Below are 17,910 nucleotides of genomic sequence, written 5' to 3' on the forward strand. Positions count from 1 at the left end.
TTGAGGAAGATTGACAGTATCTTTAATTCAAGGAAAGATTATTTATAAGCACTGAGGTCTGGAAGATAAATTCTACACTTAAAGTAGGTCTTATTTTGTTATGGCTCTCAGAAATATGTCAGTAAATTTTTGTTATAGTAAATAGATGCTTCCTCAGGACCATTAGCTCACTTCTTTCTAGGGGGCTTCTGAATTATTTAAATAGACAAAATACACCTCTCTGTGGAGTGGTGTATATCATACTCTTGTTTGCCTACTATTAGTTCACATACATCCAAAATATTGTCCTGCTTTCTATTCTAACAGTTGATTCACCTTTCTACATATGTTTATTAGTATATACAGGTAGTACATAGACTTTCTTTTCTAAGGATTTTCATTTGAGTATATCTTCTGATACTTTTCCCTAGTCCTTACACATTTTTCAATGGGAGGAGAGAGAGGATAAGGATGCTCCAAAATTGATAAAGTTGATGTCCAACTTCTTTGTTTCTCTTTGAGTTCTGGGGGAGAGATACTTCTTTGGTGCTGGTAGATATTCCTGTCTGCCATAATAATTATGAGTTTCTATCTTTAATTCTTGCCTACAAAAATTGGTAACCCAGTTTCAGAGACAATTGGGATTCTCCCCTTCATTAGAAGGCATCTTTAGTGTTTTATAATCTCCCTATTTTCTTTAAAAAAATTTTTTTAATGTTTCTTTATTTTTGAGAGAGAGACACACACAGAGCGAGAGCAGGAGAGGCGTAGAGAGAGAGAGACAGGGAGACACAAAATCTGAAGTGGACTCCAGGCTCTGAGTTGTCAGCACAGAGCCTGATGCAGGGCTCAAACTCACGAACCATGAGATCATGACCTGAGCCGAAGTCAGATGCTTAACCGATTGAGCCACCCAGGCACCCCTATAATCTGCCTATTTTCTAAAAATTTTTAAGTATTTGTGAAAAATAAAGAGGATCATAGGAATTTGCTTTGTCCTTTTAAGATCCTAACTTTGACTATTTCTTAGCTTGGTATTTTAAAATATGTAATGGTCAAAAAGTAAAGGATTTTTTTTTCTTTTGATGCCACTTTCTCAGAAAAAATAATGAAAAGAGTGACGTGTATGTTGTATAATAATTTTACTAGATTTCCTTTCCAGTTACATTTCATGGAGAAAAATATTTAAATCTTTAAAATTTTTCATTCTTCCAAATGAGTTCATTTGAGTAAAGATTTTCATTAATTCCTACTCTTTGAGGCTAATTTTCTTTCATTCTAATGAGAAAAATGAGTCATTTAACTTTTTTCTGTTTTATTAGATGAAAATGTTTAATTTATATAGATTTTGTTGTCACTCACCACAAAGCTTCTTTAATCTTTTGGAAAAATCATATGTCACTTTAGTGTCACAAATACATATGCAATTTTAAAATTTCTTTTATTTTTAAAAAAGTTTATTTTGAGAGAGAGAGAAAAAAAATCATGAGTGCAAGTGGGGGAGGAGCAGACAGAGAGAGAGAGAGAGAGAGAGAGAGAGATTCCTAAACAGTCTCCTCACTGTCCATGCATGGCCTGACTAGGGGCTTGAACTCACCAACAGTGAGATCATGACCTGAGCGGAAATCAAGAGTCTGATGCTTTAACCGACTGAGCCATCCAGGCACCCCTGTAATTGCAACTTTTAAATGAGAAAAAATGAAACATTTTAGAAGTATTTTTCAGATCTATGTTTAGTTTGTTGCATGTAATAATTTGGAATTTTCAAAGCATAAATTAAGAGCCCATTTTATTTTTGAGGGGGTAAATCTCTTAATAGTGTCTTTTGTTACATTTCTCTGCTACCTTTCTCAATTGAAGCATAGCTGCTCCAAAATTGCCCTCTGTTTCCAGAGAGTAGGTAAGACAGGACTGCTAAACAGGAGAATGGGGGCTTATGCTGGCACCATGATGCCCTAACGCTAGTCTTGCACTTCAGAAAATGGATTCAGGAATATTCTTCCACGGAGGTATAGGGTGAACTTATGAAGCTTGACGTGGTGGAGGCAGATTTGGAATTCCTGCGGGAACAGCCACTGAAACTTGGGTCTCTTGGGGTTGCTCTCTTCTTTCGACTGGCTTTGGAGTTGTCTGGGTCACTGGGCTCAAACACCACTGTCACGGACTCCATCCTGGTCACCGTGTAAAGGCTGCTTTGCCGAGTCGGGTGAAACCTGGTGGTCTTGAGCTCCAGCTCATCATAGCTAGAAACTTCAATGAAAGGGCACCAGCGAAATGCTCTCTTGAAGCCAGCTCGAAATCTGAAGAGAAAGAAGCAGGCCACAGAGAGAAAAAGCCATGTTTTCAAGTGGAAATTTCCTTCAATTGCCACAGAAAACCCTATTTGAGGCAATTAAACACAATCAGTTTTTGAATTTGATTTTCTAGTCAAACTCTTAAAATGTATGCCGCACTATTGGTACTAATCTTTTAAGTTTTCCTCATGAATTGAGTCTTAACTTCCTATCAGTTAGAAGCAAGTCATTGAATAGTAAAGTTGTCCAGCATCAGGTAATCCATATGCCAAAGAAACAGTGTACATTTCTTCAGTAATTTTATACATCTGCATGAGTGTACTTGAATTAGGCTTGCCAGTTAAGGCACTTAAAAATGATGTATTTCAAAATAGCTTCTTTTAGAAATGATTACACATTTATAAATTAAAGTCTCGTTTAATGTTAGAATTAATTACTAACCTTGATGGTTTTTATCTAATCGTATGTGAAAATACAAAATCCTTTGCTTTGTAAACCATTAAGGGAAGTTGATGAAAAACAGATGTACTGCTTGTGGGGTGGCTTGAATTGATATATGGTTTATGCAGTTAATGAAAGAAAAGAAGAATTAAGTAATTAACAAACATAAAGCACTGCATAGTGGAGTGGAAAGAGAGCCTAGGATTTAGCTTATAGTTACTTACATGAAGTTCTGTTTCTAGTTGTGCTCAAAACACATTGGTTTATTTATTTTTTTTAATTTTTAAATGTTTATTTATTTATTTTTGAAAAAGAGAGAGAGAGACAGAGGAAGAGAGAGCACACAGGCAGGGGAGGGGCAGAGATAGGGAGACACAGAATCTGAAGCAGACTTCAGGCTGTCAGCTGTCAGTACAGAGCCCGACACGGGGCTGAAACCCGCGAACTGTGAGATTATGGCCCGAGTCAAAGTCAGACGCTTAACCGACTGAGCCACCCAGGTGCCCCAGAACACACTGGTTTATTAAGGGAATTATCAATCTTCTGAAATTTAACCATGCCCTTCCATGTTCTGACCATTACAACCAAGATGATTTTATCTGGAAACCACATTTTATGGTTCTTTCCAGTCTTAAATCTGACTACAGTCAAATACTGCTTTTTAAAAAGTTTACTTTAAAAGTAGCTTTTCCTGGGGCGCCTGGGTGGCTCAGTCGGTTGAGCGTCCGACTTCGGCTCAGGTCATGATCTCACAGTCAGTGGATTCAAGCCCCGCATCAGGCTCTGTGCTGACAGCTCAGAGCCTGGAGCCTGCTTCAGATTCTGTGTCTCCCTCTCTCTCTGCCCCTCCCCCACTCATGCTCTGCCTCTCTCTCTCTCTGTCAAAAATAAATAAACATTAAACAAATATTTTTTTTAAGTATTAGATTTTCCTTAGTGTCTGGGTGGCTCAGTAGGTTAAGTGACCAACTCTCCGTTTCGGCTCAGGTCATGATCTCACAGTTTTGTGAGTTTGAGCCCTGCATTGTGCTCTGTGCTGGCAGTGCAGAGCCTGCTTGGGATTCTCTCTCTTTTTCTCTCTCTCTCTCTCTGCCCCTCCCCTGCTCATGCTCTGTCTCTTTCAAAATAAATAAACTTATTAGAAAAAATTGAAAGTAGCTTTTCCCTGGCCACCTCAATTTCTTCAGAACTCATTTCCATGGAGGCTGCACCCTCTCTTACTCACTGACCTCATTATATAGGAAGGAGGGTTGGAATTCTCCTTGCCCTGACTGTTGCTTTTAGAACCCTCACAGCAACATCCTCTATTTTGAAATGTATTTACAGAACATCCTTCTTTTTTTTTTTTTTTCAACGTTTTTATTTATTTTGGGGACAGAGAGAGACAGAGCATGAACGGGGGAGGGGCAGAGAGAGAGGGAGACACAGAATCAGAAACAGGCTCCAGGCTCCGAGCCATCCGCCCAGAGCCTGACGCGGGGCTTGAACTCACGGACCGCAAGATCATGACCTGGCTGAAGTCGGACGCTTAACCGACTGCGCCACCCAGGCGCCCCCAGAACATCCTTCTTAATAGAGTCCACTCACATATGCCATCATCTTTTCATTTTGTAGAAATTATCTGTACATTTCTATGAATTATCTTCATTTCTTTGAACTGGGCATTTTTTTTTTTCCTGCGCAGACAAAATTCTGATGGGTTTGGAGGCAGAAATAAAAATTTCCCAGTTAGAACTTCTAAGCATATTGTTTTGAGAATGTAATGGTTAAGGTGGGATACTTCATAAAGGAGGAGGAAGTCTAGAAAAAAAATCATGCTCTGTACTCCTGTCAGTGAATTTTTCAATTTTCCCTTCTTTTTGCATTAAAAATTCTTTTTAATATTTCTTTATTTTTGAGAGAGAGAGACACAGAGCACAGATGGGGAAGGGACAGAGAGAGAGGGAGACACAGAATCATAAGCAGGCTTCAGGCTCTGAACTGTTAGTGCAGAGCCTGATGCAGGACTCGAACTCACGAACTGTGAGATCATGTTGTGAGCCAAAGTCGGATGCTTAACCAACTGAACCACCCCGGCACCCCTTACTTTTGCATTTTTAATGCAAAAGGGGGAACAACATTATATGCTTTCAGCTAAGCCAGGAGTGACAAGAAACTTGCATTTAGTAATTTTGTTTTTACCTTTTATTCAAACAGCAGTAGATGATGGGGTTGTACATGGTGGAGCTCATTGCCAGCCAAAAACTAGCCAGGTAGACCTGCTGGATATATTTCCATCTATTCAGCTGTTGATAGATTGCTGTGAGGATGAAGTAAATATGATAAGGCAGCCAGCAGATGGCAAATGTCACCACGACAATTATCATCATTTTTACAACCTAAAAGGAAAGAAGTAAAGAGGTCAGTTTTGGAAAATTCAAAAGTCATTAAATGTACTGCAAATCACATTTTTCTGCCAATATAGTTAAATACATGGCATGCTTAAGGCTTAGTATTAGAAAAGTAAGAGGTAATACAGGGACAGCTGCCTAAGGTAAGCCTCAAGAAAGCATGCTAATGTCACTAATCCTTCTTTACCTAGCCCACATGAATGGGTGGCACTAACTCAAATAGAAACAAATATATCTTAACTGGCATGAAGACAATAAGTGTTTACAAAAATCCAAAGAGCTTAGGGGAGAGAGGAGCAAGATTTGGCTGTGCTAGCCTGCACAGTAAAATAGCAGAGATATTATACCTAGACAAACTGCTGCATCACTGGGGATAATTTAGGCTGTAAGGGCTGGTCTGGTTCCTCAGTATTTATTATAGGCTGACTATAGTGAAGACTATTTGGTTTTCTTTACTCTCATACCATGCTCATGAGGCAACCTTCTGAATATTAATATGGTTTCTCTTATAATCTGATATTGGGGAAGCTTTCTCTGCATAGTGATGATGAATATTCACATTAGTCTGAGGAAATACCATTAACTTTAAATTTGTAAATAGGCAATCATCTGGCTTATACATTAGGTCTTTTGGTAAGCATGAATCATTTCCTCGGTTTCCACACCTCTGAAACAAAATATTCTAGAAAGCCCTGGCCGCAGAAGAATATCAACTTGTATTTCTCTACCTCTAGGCCTTAAGTTCCTAAATGGCAAAGAGAATGTCTTAATTATCTTAATATCCCCAGCATCTAGCACAATCCCAAGTACATAACTGAACATAAACAATTAGATATAGAATGAACGAAAAATGAATGACAGTGTACAATTTGCAATAGTGGGTTGAATGAGAGGATGTTTTATGTGTCCCTAAATAAAATAAAATCTGTGCATTGTCTGTGACTATAAGAAAGGTAAACTCAAAGTAGCTTGGCTTTGTGTGGAAAAGGAAATAATACTACTATCCTATGATGGCCTCATTTAACATTTCTCATTAGCAATCTCTCTACTAAATTTGTTCATACTTCTTTTGGCAATATGGAAATAGTAAAATGTTTAGAATAATATATGCTAAATAAACTAACTTGGGAGCTTACCCATAACAGATCAGAACACAAATCAGAGAAAGTCTTGACATAAATGACCTATGGGGCATCTTAGAACTATGGAAACACACTATTTATGACCCGGGCTTGTCATTTCTCTGCAAGCTAGGGATTCAGATGAAATGTTGGCAAGGTTAAGAGTCAGGAGAGATTCTAGAACAAGACAAATCATGAAGTGGATCACTGTGGAAGGCAAAGCTTTCCTAAGGGTCTCATCACTCTAACATCCACGTGACTAGCATTGATCTGATGGACATTGGTCATCAGAGCTGAAGATCCAGGTCAATAGCTCACAGAATGTCATCACTGGCTGCACCATCTAAAGCCTTTTTTCTCAGTGCTCTTTAAACTGCATTTCCAGGGGTGCCTGGGTGGCGTAGTCGGTTAAGCATCCGACTTCAGCCAGGTCACGATCTTGCTGTCCGTGAGTTCGAGCCCCGGGTCAGGCTCTGGGCTGATGGCTCGGAGCCTGGAGCCTGTTTCCGATTCTGTGTCTCCCTCTCTCTCTGCCCCTCCCCCGTTCATGCTCTGTCTCTCTCTGTCCCAAAAATAAATAAAAAACGTTGAAAAAAAAAAAACTTTTAAACTGCATTTCCACCCCCTGAAAAGCTGTGTTCAGATTTCTGCATTTATCTCTCCTATTTCTCATTCATGGATTTGTGGCATACAAGTTAAGAGTTATATTTTATTACAGTTCACACGTATACAATAACTTATTCGTTGGTTTTCAATGTGTTTTAAGAAACTGAGGCAAAGACCAAGAGTTTTGACCGCTATGGTTCATGAAACTAGGCTAGATTTTATTTATTTTTTAATTTTTAAGTATATATTTTTTATTTTTTTATTTCAAGAGAGGGAATGGGAGGGGCAGAGAGAGGGAGGGGGAGAATCCCAAGCAGGCTCCGTGCTGTCACTGTAGAGCCCGATGCTGGGCTCGAACTCATGAACTGTGAGGTTATGACCTGAGCCGAAATCAAGAGTCAACCAACTCAGTCAACCAACTGAGCCTCCCGGGTGCCCTTAGGCTAGAGTTTTAAAAGTAAGATTTTTAATTCTTTTTTCCCCCTTGCCTACAGTTAACATTTATTGAGTGTCTGGTAGGTCTCAAAAACAGTGTAGAGAAAAATAATGAATAGAGGACTATTCCTTATCTTGAAGAAGCTTACAATATAATGAAAAAAATGTAAATTAAAAAATGCATGAATATAAACATGTAGATAAAATTGAAATAATATTTATAAGAACTTACTAGTTTATTTTAAGCAAGAATGACGCAGTGCATGGTAACTGTAGTCTCAGGGGATGTAAGAGGAATGAAACGAGTTCTATTGCCTTTTTATCTTGAACATATGAACATCATACTATTCCTTGAACATGATAGGCAAGCTCCTGCCCAAAAGTATTCTCCCTCCAGAACATTCTTCCCGTAATTATTCCCGCTGGTAACACCCTCATCTCCTTCACGCCTTGGTACAGCTGTCACTTTCTCTGCTACTCCTATTCTGACCGACCTGTTTAAAATTGCAGTCTGCCTTTCCAGTTCCCAACCCCTTAGCTTGCTCTTTCTTTTCAGTTTTTTATGTTTATTCTTTACTTTCTGTCTCCTCATACTAGAATATAAAAGGGCAAGAATTTTCCTCTTACTTTGTTTGTTGATGCATTTCAGGCACATAGGCTGGACTTCACATATAATCAGCTCAAAAAATTTTTTAAATTAATGAATGAAAATGAATACAAAATGAAAGAAACTAAAGGACATATAGTTGGTTAAGAGATGTCCATAATTTTATCCAGTCATTGATTACTGGTATCATTTGTCCTCCAAGTTTAAAATGGGCATGCATATATAAAATGAGCATGACATTTTATTGCTGTTTCATATTTCTAGGCAAACAAATTCAAGAGTACGAGCATACAAACAATATAACCAATATATTTTTGGGGGTTCATGAAAGCATTAAATTTTATTCTGAATAAGTGTTAAGGGCAAAAAAAATCTGTAACAATGTGAACAAGGTACAGGCTACTATGTTAAATATGGTATGAACAAATATGCATAAACACTTCTTTGAATGCTTTTTTGCAGGCTGACCACAAACTCCCTATGCATGAAATTGTTTTCCAATAATAGTTAAAGACGTACAAAGGCTATCAGAGTCTTTTACGTGACTTCCAACCACGTGGAAGAAGTCCATAATGGGGGAAAATTAAAGTGTAAGTGGAGAATTAAATGAAAATGCCTCTGGAAGAGAAGTTTCAGATAACTTCTAATTCACATATATAGAGTCTTACGGACCTTGATATAAAACATTTCAAAACTTATTTGACGATGTTTAGGAAAAATCTAAAAGACCCTAAAAGAAAAGATCTTTCACAGTGAAATACGGCTATAATATATTTCATTCATTTATTTCTATAAAATACATTTTGACTGTTAGCTTCAGTCTCTGCTCACAAAACCTTGTGGAATTATTTCTGATATCAAACTTTCAGGACCCAGGTTTAATGTAAATGCAAAAGTGGGGTCTTGGGTGGGAGTAATTGCATTACTTTGTGAAGTGCCAAAGTCATGAAATTGTAATCCTACTCTTTAAATTGCTAAGGAAAAGAACACTTTGAAACACAAACCATGAGCAGTGACAGCTGTGCACATGCTGTGAGCAGTTCCCCTGTGTCTCATGGCTGGACAATGGCACTAACACATAAATACTAGGCAGGAAAGGCATTCAGTTGGTAGACTTCCTAAAAATCCCAAAATTTTTAGGCAAGATAAAGAGACTGAAATGGAGATGATTCAAATCTTTCATCATGTCCTAACAAATTTTGTTGTGACTTGATAAAAACATTGATTGATGTTGAGTATTTCATGAAGCTGAGACATGCGCCTGCCTCTGAGACAAGGGGATTTGTTTTCCATGGCAACATGGACAGTTGTGGCTACCCACCACTGTCCTTGGCACAGACATTTCCTAGCAGGAGGAAGAAGGGAGGTGTGACAAGCAAACATAGGCAGGATGGAAATGCATGTCTTGGTTAGTGAAAATGAGCTTTGGGCACCTTTTCTTAGTGTATCAAAGGGGAAAAAAAATCTTTGATTTTTGTATCCTGTACAGGTTAGACTGGAATGCCTGCAGCTGTTCTTATCTTTCATATTAAATTAGTGTAGGGTGGATGATTTTGAGGTTTAGGTCATAAAAGAAAAAACGTAAGTCTAGGAAATGAAATAAAATACTGCCAACCGTAAAAAAAATCTAGGAGTCATATTCTTCAGTGCAGGATTTATTCTTTATAAATATCCGAACTGGAAATTACCAACTCCATGTGAGAGCAAGTTTCTTGTTTTGATTAGAACCTCTTCAGAACGTGCATTCTGGAGGACCGTCCCATGGATCACACCCTAACACTAGCCCATGCCTTTTGTCTGCGCAAATGTTCTTAAATAGACCATTATATTTCTTTAAGTCAAAATTTCAGGCCTGTTCATTCTAACCACACATTAGCAAATTAAAATGATATTCTCAGGAGCAAGATATGGAAAAAAATTTCAATAACAGCATCAAAATTTAAGGTACCATTTCATGGGCTACTTAGGCTGAGCTTTTGCTACTTCTGTTTCAAAGACTAGTCTTAAAAAGTTCAGTCTCAAGTGAGAAAATAAGAACTAAGCAATGATAGCTGTGAAAAAAGTGCAGGGTGGTCCAGAAGCCGAGTTGAATTTTGCTAGCATGAGAATGGATGAGAATATGGGCATACTGGGTAAGTGCCATCCAAGAAATGTGACACTTGTGCCAACTCCAAGTAACATGTGCATGCAATTAACGTTAACTTAGAGTAATGCCTATAAGAAATTATGTCAAGGGGATATGTTTAGAACTTTTTATCCAAAAACAGCAGAATACACATTCTTCTCAAGTGCACATGGAACATTCTCCAAGACAGATCATATGATGGGTCAGAAAACAGCCCTCAATAAATATAAAAGAATTGATATCATACCATGCATATTTTCAGATCACAATGCTATGAAACTTGAAATCAACCACAAGAAAAAATTTGGAAAGTCTCCAAATGCATGGAGGTTAAAGAACACCCTACTAAAAAAAAAAAGATTGGGTCAACCAGGCAATTAAAGAATAAATTTAAAAACATATGGAAGCAAATGAAAATGAAAACATGACAGTCCAAACCCTTAGGGATGCAGCAAAGGCAGTCCTAAGGGGGAAAATACATTGCAATCCAGATCTATCTCAAGAAATAAGAAAAATCACAAATGCAAAATCTAACTGCACGCCTCAAGGAACTAGAAGTAGAACAACAAAGAAACCCCAAATCCAGCAGAGGAAAAGAAATAATAAAGATTAGAGTAGAAATAAACAATATAGAATTCTCCCCACCCCGCCCAAAAAAGAAACAAAAACAAAAACAAAACCAACCTACGAACCAAACAAAAAACTCCACAGTAGAACAGATCAATGAATCTCAGAGCTGGTCTTTTGAAAAACTAAACAAAATTGATAAACCCCCAGCCAGACCTCTCAAAAAGAAAAGAGGGAGAATAGATAGATAAAAATCATGAATGAAAGTGGAGAGATCACAACCAACACCACAGAAATACAAACAATTATTAGAGAATACTATGAAAAATTATATACCAACAAATTAGACAACCTGGAAGAAATGGACAAATTCCTAGACACCCAGACACTACCAAAACACAAATGGGAAGAAATAAAAAATTTGAAAATGACCCATAACCAGCAAAGAAATAGAATTTGTTATCAAAAATCTCCCAACAAATAGGGGCACCTGGGTGCCTCGGTTGGTTAAGCGTTTGACTTCAGCTCAGGTCATGATCTCATAGTTTGTAGGTTCAAGCCCTGCATCAGGCTCTGTGCTGACAGCTCAGAGCCTGGAGCCTGCTTCAGATTCTGTGTCTCCCTCTCCCTTTGTCCCACCACCTCTCATGCTCTATCTCTCTCTCTGTCAAAAATAAATGAATATTTTAAAAAATTAAAAAAAAATCTCCCAACAAATAAAAGTCCTGGGCCAGATGGCTTCCTAGGGGAATTCTACAAGACATTTAAAGCAGAGTTAATACCTAAACTTCTTCAACTATTTCAAAAAATAGAAATGGAAGGAAAGCTTCCAGACTCATTCTATGAAGCTAGCATTACCTTGATTCCCAAACCAGACTCCACTAAAAAGGAGAATTACAGGCCAATATCCCTGATGAACATGGATGCAAAAATTCTCAACAAGATACTAGCAAATCAAATTCAACAGTATGTTAAAAGAATTATTCACCATGATCAAGTGGGATTCATTCCTGGACTGTAGGGCTGGTTCAATACTTACAAATCGATCAATGTGATGCATCATATTAATAAAAGAAAGGATAAGAAACATATGATCCTGTAAATAGATGCAGAAAAGGCATTTGACAAAATACAGCATCCTTTCTTAATAAAATCCCTCAAGAAAGTTGGGATCGAAAGAACATATCTTAACATCATAGAAGCCACATATGAAAAGCCCACAGCTAATATCATCCTCAATGAGGAAAAACTGAGAGCTTTCCCCCTGAGATCAGGAACACAACAGACATGTCCACTCTCACCAGTGTTGTTTAACATAGTATTGGGAGTCCTAGCTTCAGCAATCGGACAACAAAATGAAATAAAAAGCATCCAACTTGACAAAAAAGTCAAACTTTCACTTTTCGTGGATGACTTGATACTCTACATGGAAATCCCTAAAGACTCCACGAAAAATCTGCTAGAACTGATACATGAATTCAACAAGTCACAGGATACAAAAATTAATGTACAGAAATTGGTTGCATTTCTATACACCAATAATGAAGCAACAGAAAGAGAATTCAAGAAATTGGTCCCATTTGCAATTGCACCAAGAACCATAAAATACCTAGGAATAAACCTAACCAAAGATGTCAAAAATCTGTATGCTGAAAACTATAGAAAACTTATGAAAGAAATTGGAGAAGACACACACACAAAAAGGAAAGACATTCCATGCTCATGAATTGGAAGAATAAATATTGTTAAAATGTCAATACTACCCAAGGCAATCTACACATTCAATGCAATCCCAATTAAAATTGCACCCAATTAAATTTGCATTCTTCTCAAAGATAGAACAAACAATCCTAAAATTTATATGGAACCACAAAAGACCCCAAATAGCCAAAGTAATATTGAAAAAGAAAACCTCAGTGGGAGGCATTACAATCCCGGACTTTAGCTTCTACTACAAAGCTGTAATCATCAAGACCGTATGGTATTGGCACAAAAACAGACACACAGACCAATGGAACAGAATACAGAACCCAGAATTGGACCCACAAATGTATGGCCAACTAATCTTTGACAAAGCAGGAAAGAGTATACAATAGAAAAAAGACAGTCTCTTTAGCAAATGGTTCTGGGAGAACTGGACAGGAACATGCAGAAGAATGAAACCAGACCACTTTCTTACATCAAACATAAAACTAAACTCAAAATGGATGAAAGACCTAAATGTGAGACAGGAAACCATCAAAACCTTAGAGGAGAAAACAGGCAACAACTTCTTTGACCTCAGCCACAGCAACTTCTTACTCGACACGTCTCCAAAGGCAAGGGAAATAAAAGCAAAAATGAACTATTGGGACCTCAACAAGATAAAAAACTTCTGGCCTGCAAAGGAAACAATCGATAAAACTAAAAGGCAACCGATAGAATGGGAGAAGATATTTGCAAATGACATATTGAATAAAAGGTTAGTATCCAAAATCTATAAAGAACTTACCAAACACAACACCAAAAAAACAAATAATCCAATGAAGAAATGGGCAGAAGACATAAATAGGCACTTTTCCAAAGAAGACATCCAGATGGCCCACAGACACATAAAAAGATGCTCAACATGACTCATCATCAGGGAAATACAAATCAAAACCATTTTGAGATACTGCCTCACACCAGTCAGAATTGCTAAAATTAAGAACTCAGGAAATAACAGATGTTGGTGAGGATGTAGAGAAATGGGAACCTTCCTGCACTGTTGGTGGAAATGCAAACTGGTGCAGCTGCTGTGAAAAACAGCGTGGAGGTTCCTCAAAAAATTATAAATAGTACTACCATACGACCCAGCAACAGCACTACTAGGAATTTATCCAAAGCATACAGGAGCACTGATTCATAGGGGCACTTGTACCCCAATGTTTATAGTAGTGCTTTCAACAATAGCCAAATCATGGAAAGAGTCCAAATGTCCATCAACTGATGAATGGATAAAGAAGATGTGGTTTATATACATAATGGAATACTACTGGGCAATGAGAAAGAATGAAATCCTGCCATTTGCAACAACATGGATGGAACTGGAGGGTATTATGCTAAGTGAAATAAGTCAGTCAGAAAAAAACAGATATCATATGTTTTCACTCATATATGGAACTTGAAAAACTTAACAGAAGACCATGGAGGAAGGGAAGAGGAAAAAATAGTTTCAAACAGAGAGGGTGGCAAACCCATAAGAGACTTTTAAATACAGAGAACAAACTAAAGGTTGAGTGGGGGGGGGACGCAGGGGAGAGGGGAAAATTCGTGATGGGCATTGAGAAGGGCACTTGTTGGGATGAGCACTGGGTGTTGTATGTAAGTGATGAATCACAGGAATCTACTCCCAAAACCAAGAGCACACTGTATACAATGTATGTTACCTAACTTGACAATAAATTATATTAAAAAATAAAATAAAAAGAAAGAAATTATGTCAAGGGGTGCCTGGGTGGCTCAGTCAGTTGAGACTCTTGATTTCAGCCCAGGTCATGATCTCCCATTTTGTGAGATTGAGCGCCATGACAGGCTCTGTGCTGACAGTGTGGAGCCTCTTGGGATTTTCTCTCTCCCTTTCTCTGCCCCTTCCCCATGCGCATGCACCTCTCTTTCAAAAATAGATAAACTTAAAAAAGTACGAAATTATGTCGAGCCTAACAAATGAAAAAGAAAACTATGTGTGTATGTGTACAAATATGGAAAACATTTCTGTCTACGTGTGTGCATGTGTGTGGTATTGTACTCTACTTCTTTACGTGTTATTGGTCATGCTTCATTTTTAGTGTGTTTTCATTTTTTCCATTGGAAACTTAGACTTTGAGAACATTGTAAGATTTTAGGCTTATGACTATCTAAAGCCAAAGAAAATGATGCAGCCATAAAAGGGAAGATGAGATGAAATTAGAAAAGGAAGTACATTATAGCAAGAAGAATAAAGACTGATGTTATGGGATCCTGGTTAGAGATGAAAAGGAATGGAGGCTTCTTATGGACCGAACTGTGATCCCCCATTTTTAAAAAAAATTATAAGATTTATTTATTTATTTATTTATTTATTTATTTACTTATTTATTTCTTGAGATATAATTGATATATACTGTGTATGTTTAAAATGTACAATGTGATGATTTGATGTATTGAGAGATGATTACCACAATAAGTTCTCTCTCCTCACACGTAGTTACTGTTTTTGTAGTTTTGTGCCTGGTAAGTACATTTAAGATTTACTAGCAACTTGCAAATATATAACTCAGTATAGTTAGCTACAGTCACCATGCTTTACATTAGATCCTCAGGACATATTAATTTGGTAACTGGGTCAGTGGGAGACCTGCAGGAGAGGCATTCCCAGTTGCTTGTGGATGGGCCTGTGGTGGAGTCCATAACGGGTTAGTAGAATCCAAGTGCTTCTGATGATAGGTTCCGTTTACCCTGCTTGCTGTTTTCCCAATCACTCACCAGCTTCCTAGTCCTGCAGCTCGTGACCCAGTTCTCTGGATGGAGAGAGAGAGACGTGGGCCTTTTCGGCAGCACCTGCAGAGCTGGGGTAGTGGATACTCACTCACTCACATGCTCTCATACCCCCTCGGGAGGAATCACCTCTGAGAAAGACTCTGTTGGCATTGGGCTGGGTCACTTTTAGGGAGAGGCAAATTTCTCTTAACTTACAGCTAAGGGAGCTATAGCCAAGTTCTCAAGGGTATAGAGATGTTTCTGGGTCTATAGGTGGGACTTCGTTTCAGCCTCCTGGATGCAGGCCTGCCTTCTCAAAATGATTCTCCTCTTTCTTGGACTGCATCAGAATAATCAAGAGTGTCCTATTTGGATCCTTCAACTCCCCAAAAGGCACTTTTGCCTGTGGATAGACGCCAAATCGTTACTGAGTAAGGATATGACAAGACATGTCTTATTTGGTCATCTTGCTGATGTCACTTTTCAAAATTCCTGTTGAAGTCCTAATCTCCAGTATGTCAGCATGTGACTATATTTGTTGATAAAGTGTTTAAAGAGCTAAGTAAGTTAAATGAGTTCATTAGGTTGAGGGCTAAATCAGTCTGACTGGTGTTCTTGAAAAAAGTGACTAGAACACTGACACACAGAGGGAAGACCATGGGAAGATAGAGGTTTGCAGCAGTCTGCAAACCAAGCAGTGAAGCCTGAGAAGAAACCAACCTTGATGACACCTTCAACTCAGACTGCTCACCTCCAGAACTATGAGAAAATACATTTCTGTTGTTTAAGCCACCAGTCTATTGTATTTTGTTATGGCGGCCTAAAAAGACAATAATGGTGTTTGAAATGCTGATGATGCTAGGTAATATGGCTTCATGCCAGCAAAATAGGAGGCAAAATACTATGCAGGGTCCCAGAAAATGGAGATTTCTAAAGAGGTTTGGATTGCTTGTAGAATTGCTTTTAGCAATATAGAATTCCTTTTTAGCAATATTGCTTACAGCAATATAGCATATATAGCAAGATAGGCTAGGATCTCTATTTACATCAGTTGATCCTCTCTTAGGTTATAGATGGTCTTCCTCATGAGCACTGTTTTCCATGATAATTCCTTTGCAGCAGAAATAATGTCAAGCACATAGAAAGCTTGCTTGCTGAATGAGATGATAGATTTTTCTTGGTTTTTATACAATTCAAAATCCAATTGATTAAGGCAAAACTTCTTTGTTATCACACTTAGGTGTTCACCTCTGAAGGAGCAGGGCCGTTATGGCTTATAGGTTAGAGGAAGAGAATTAAAACAGAAAATAGCCAGAAAACAATTTCTATGGTTTAAAAAAACAGTAGAAGTAGATTTCTTTACCAGCATTTCGTGGGTATCCAAATAATCAAGAGCAATTTTAACAAAAGCTTTTTTTAAAAATTTTGTAATGTTTATTTATTTTTGAGAGAGAGAGACAGAGTGCAAGCAGGGGAGGGGCAGAGATGATTACATTACAAAAATGTAATAAAAGTATACTGTTCACAACATATGGACAAAACACAAAAATACTAATTCATAATGGACTATGAGAAGGTGGTCTGATAACGAGAATAGAGTCTGAAATTCTTTGATCAGTATCTTGTGCTGTTACCTACCGAGAGGGGCTGGGTTGTTAACATTTTAACTGGAGTGCAGTAAAGAGCTCGTTCCTGACTCTGCATTTCAAATTTCTCCCTTATATAAAACTCTAGAAGATACCCCAGTATTTTCAAACTAAACTTGTGCTCTGCTTAATGACGTTTTCATCCTACCTTTCAAAACTTCTATTCCCTTATTACCTTCCTGCGCCAGTTTCTGTTGATACAGACGGTGTGCTACAGAATGCAATGCCCAGCACGAATGCTGTAGAGTATGCATCGGCCAGGTAGTTCTAACACTCACTTTGAGACTCAACAAAGGAAAATCGTGCTGATAGCAACATTGTCCTTTGAGAGAGGCAAGGCCAGCAGATGCATTTGTGGGTAACACTGATGGATGACCCAGTGGAGTTGTGTTACAGGCTTAGTAACAGGCTTAGTGCTTTTTATACTCATTAAAAAAAAACAAAACAAAAAACTTTTCAAATGTATGAACTTATCATGATAAACCTTTGACCACATAGTTTCTTTATTTTATGAATAAGAGACTTAAAACCAAGGAGGTGGAGTGTTTTCTCAAGATCACAAAGACAGGTTCAGAGCTAGGACTCCTGGGTCTCTTCATTCTTCATTGGCTAAGGACTCATTTTGCATACATTCTGCTTCTCAAAACCTTTAGAAAAATAGCCCTTGCTTCTTTCTGCATTTAGATGCTCAGGGGATGTGTAAGTAAAGGATAGTCAAACATCCATATTTTGCTGAGGATCTACCCACTTGAACTTAATGTGAGATGAGATATTTTCCTAAAGCTAGAAGATGAAAGAGTGAGAAAAGAAGTTGGAATGGTAGAGTGGGCCGGGAACAAGAGGTTAGAATTCGGTTTGTCTAATGCAATGTGAATATGGACAGATTTATGTACACTAAAACTATGAAATAGGGATTCAGTACTACAAATGTTTTATGTGCTCGTGTGGTACCATTTACTTCGATATATTTCATTTATGTAGAGCGTGTTTAAAGACAAATGGAAAAGAAGTATAAGTTCTTAACAATGCTGTATTCTTTACACCCGGTAGCCATAAAGTAGGTCTATTGAGAAGACTACTTTAGTCCCAAATAAATAGTTGCTGTTAGGATTTAAGACGCTTTGACATTCACAGAAGGGGAGAGAGTGAAGAGAATTTTTTCCTCAGTTACCTTTCCGGGGAAGTGAGTGTAAAAGAAAAAACAACTGCAACCAGTTGCCATA

The 17,910-nt window shown here is 37.9% G+C and overlaps 1 protein-coding gene across 1 annotated transcript in view; it reads right to left on the bottom strand.

Annotated features, from left to right (window-relative positions):
* Positions 1–1,966: 1,966 nt before the first annotated feature.
* The window catches only part of TACR3 (tachykinin receptor 3), an 85,454-nt gene continuing 69,510 nt past the window's right edge, over positions 1,967–17,910 (bottom strand). Inside the window, exons 4-5 of the mRNA XM_047092150.1 lie at positions 4,896–5,092; positions 1,967–2,279 (exon numbers count right to left, since the gene is read on the bottom strand). Of these exons, the coding sequence (XP_046948106.1) occupies positions 1,967–2,279; positions 4,896–5,092 (510 nt within the window). The remainder of the gene's footprint in view (positions 2,280–4,895; positions 5,093–17,910) is intronic.

The sequence above is a fragment of the Lynx rufus genome, unplaced genomic scaffold (genome assembly GCF_022079265.1).
Source record: "Lynx rufus isolate CCGP_SWC_20201006 ecotype Redwood Valley unplaced genomic scaffold, mLynRuf1.p SCAF_3, whole genome shotgun sequence".
NCBI classification, from domain to species: Eukaryota; Metazoa; Chordata; class Mammalia; order Carnivora; family Felidae; genus Lynx; species Lynx rufus.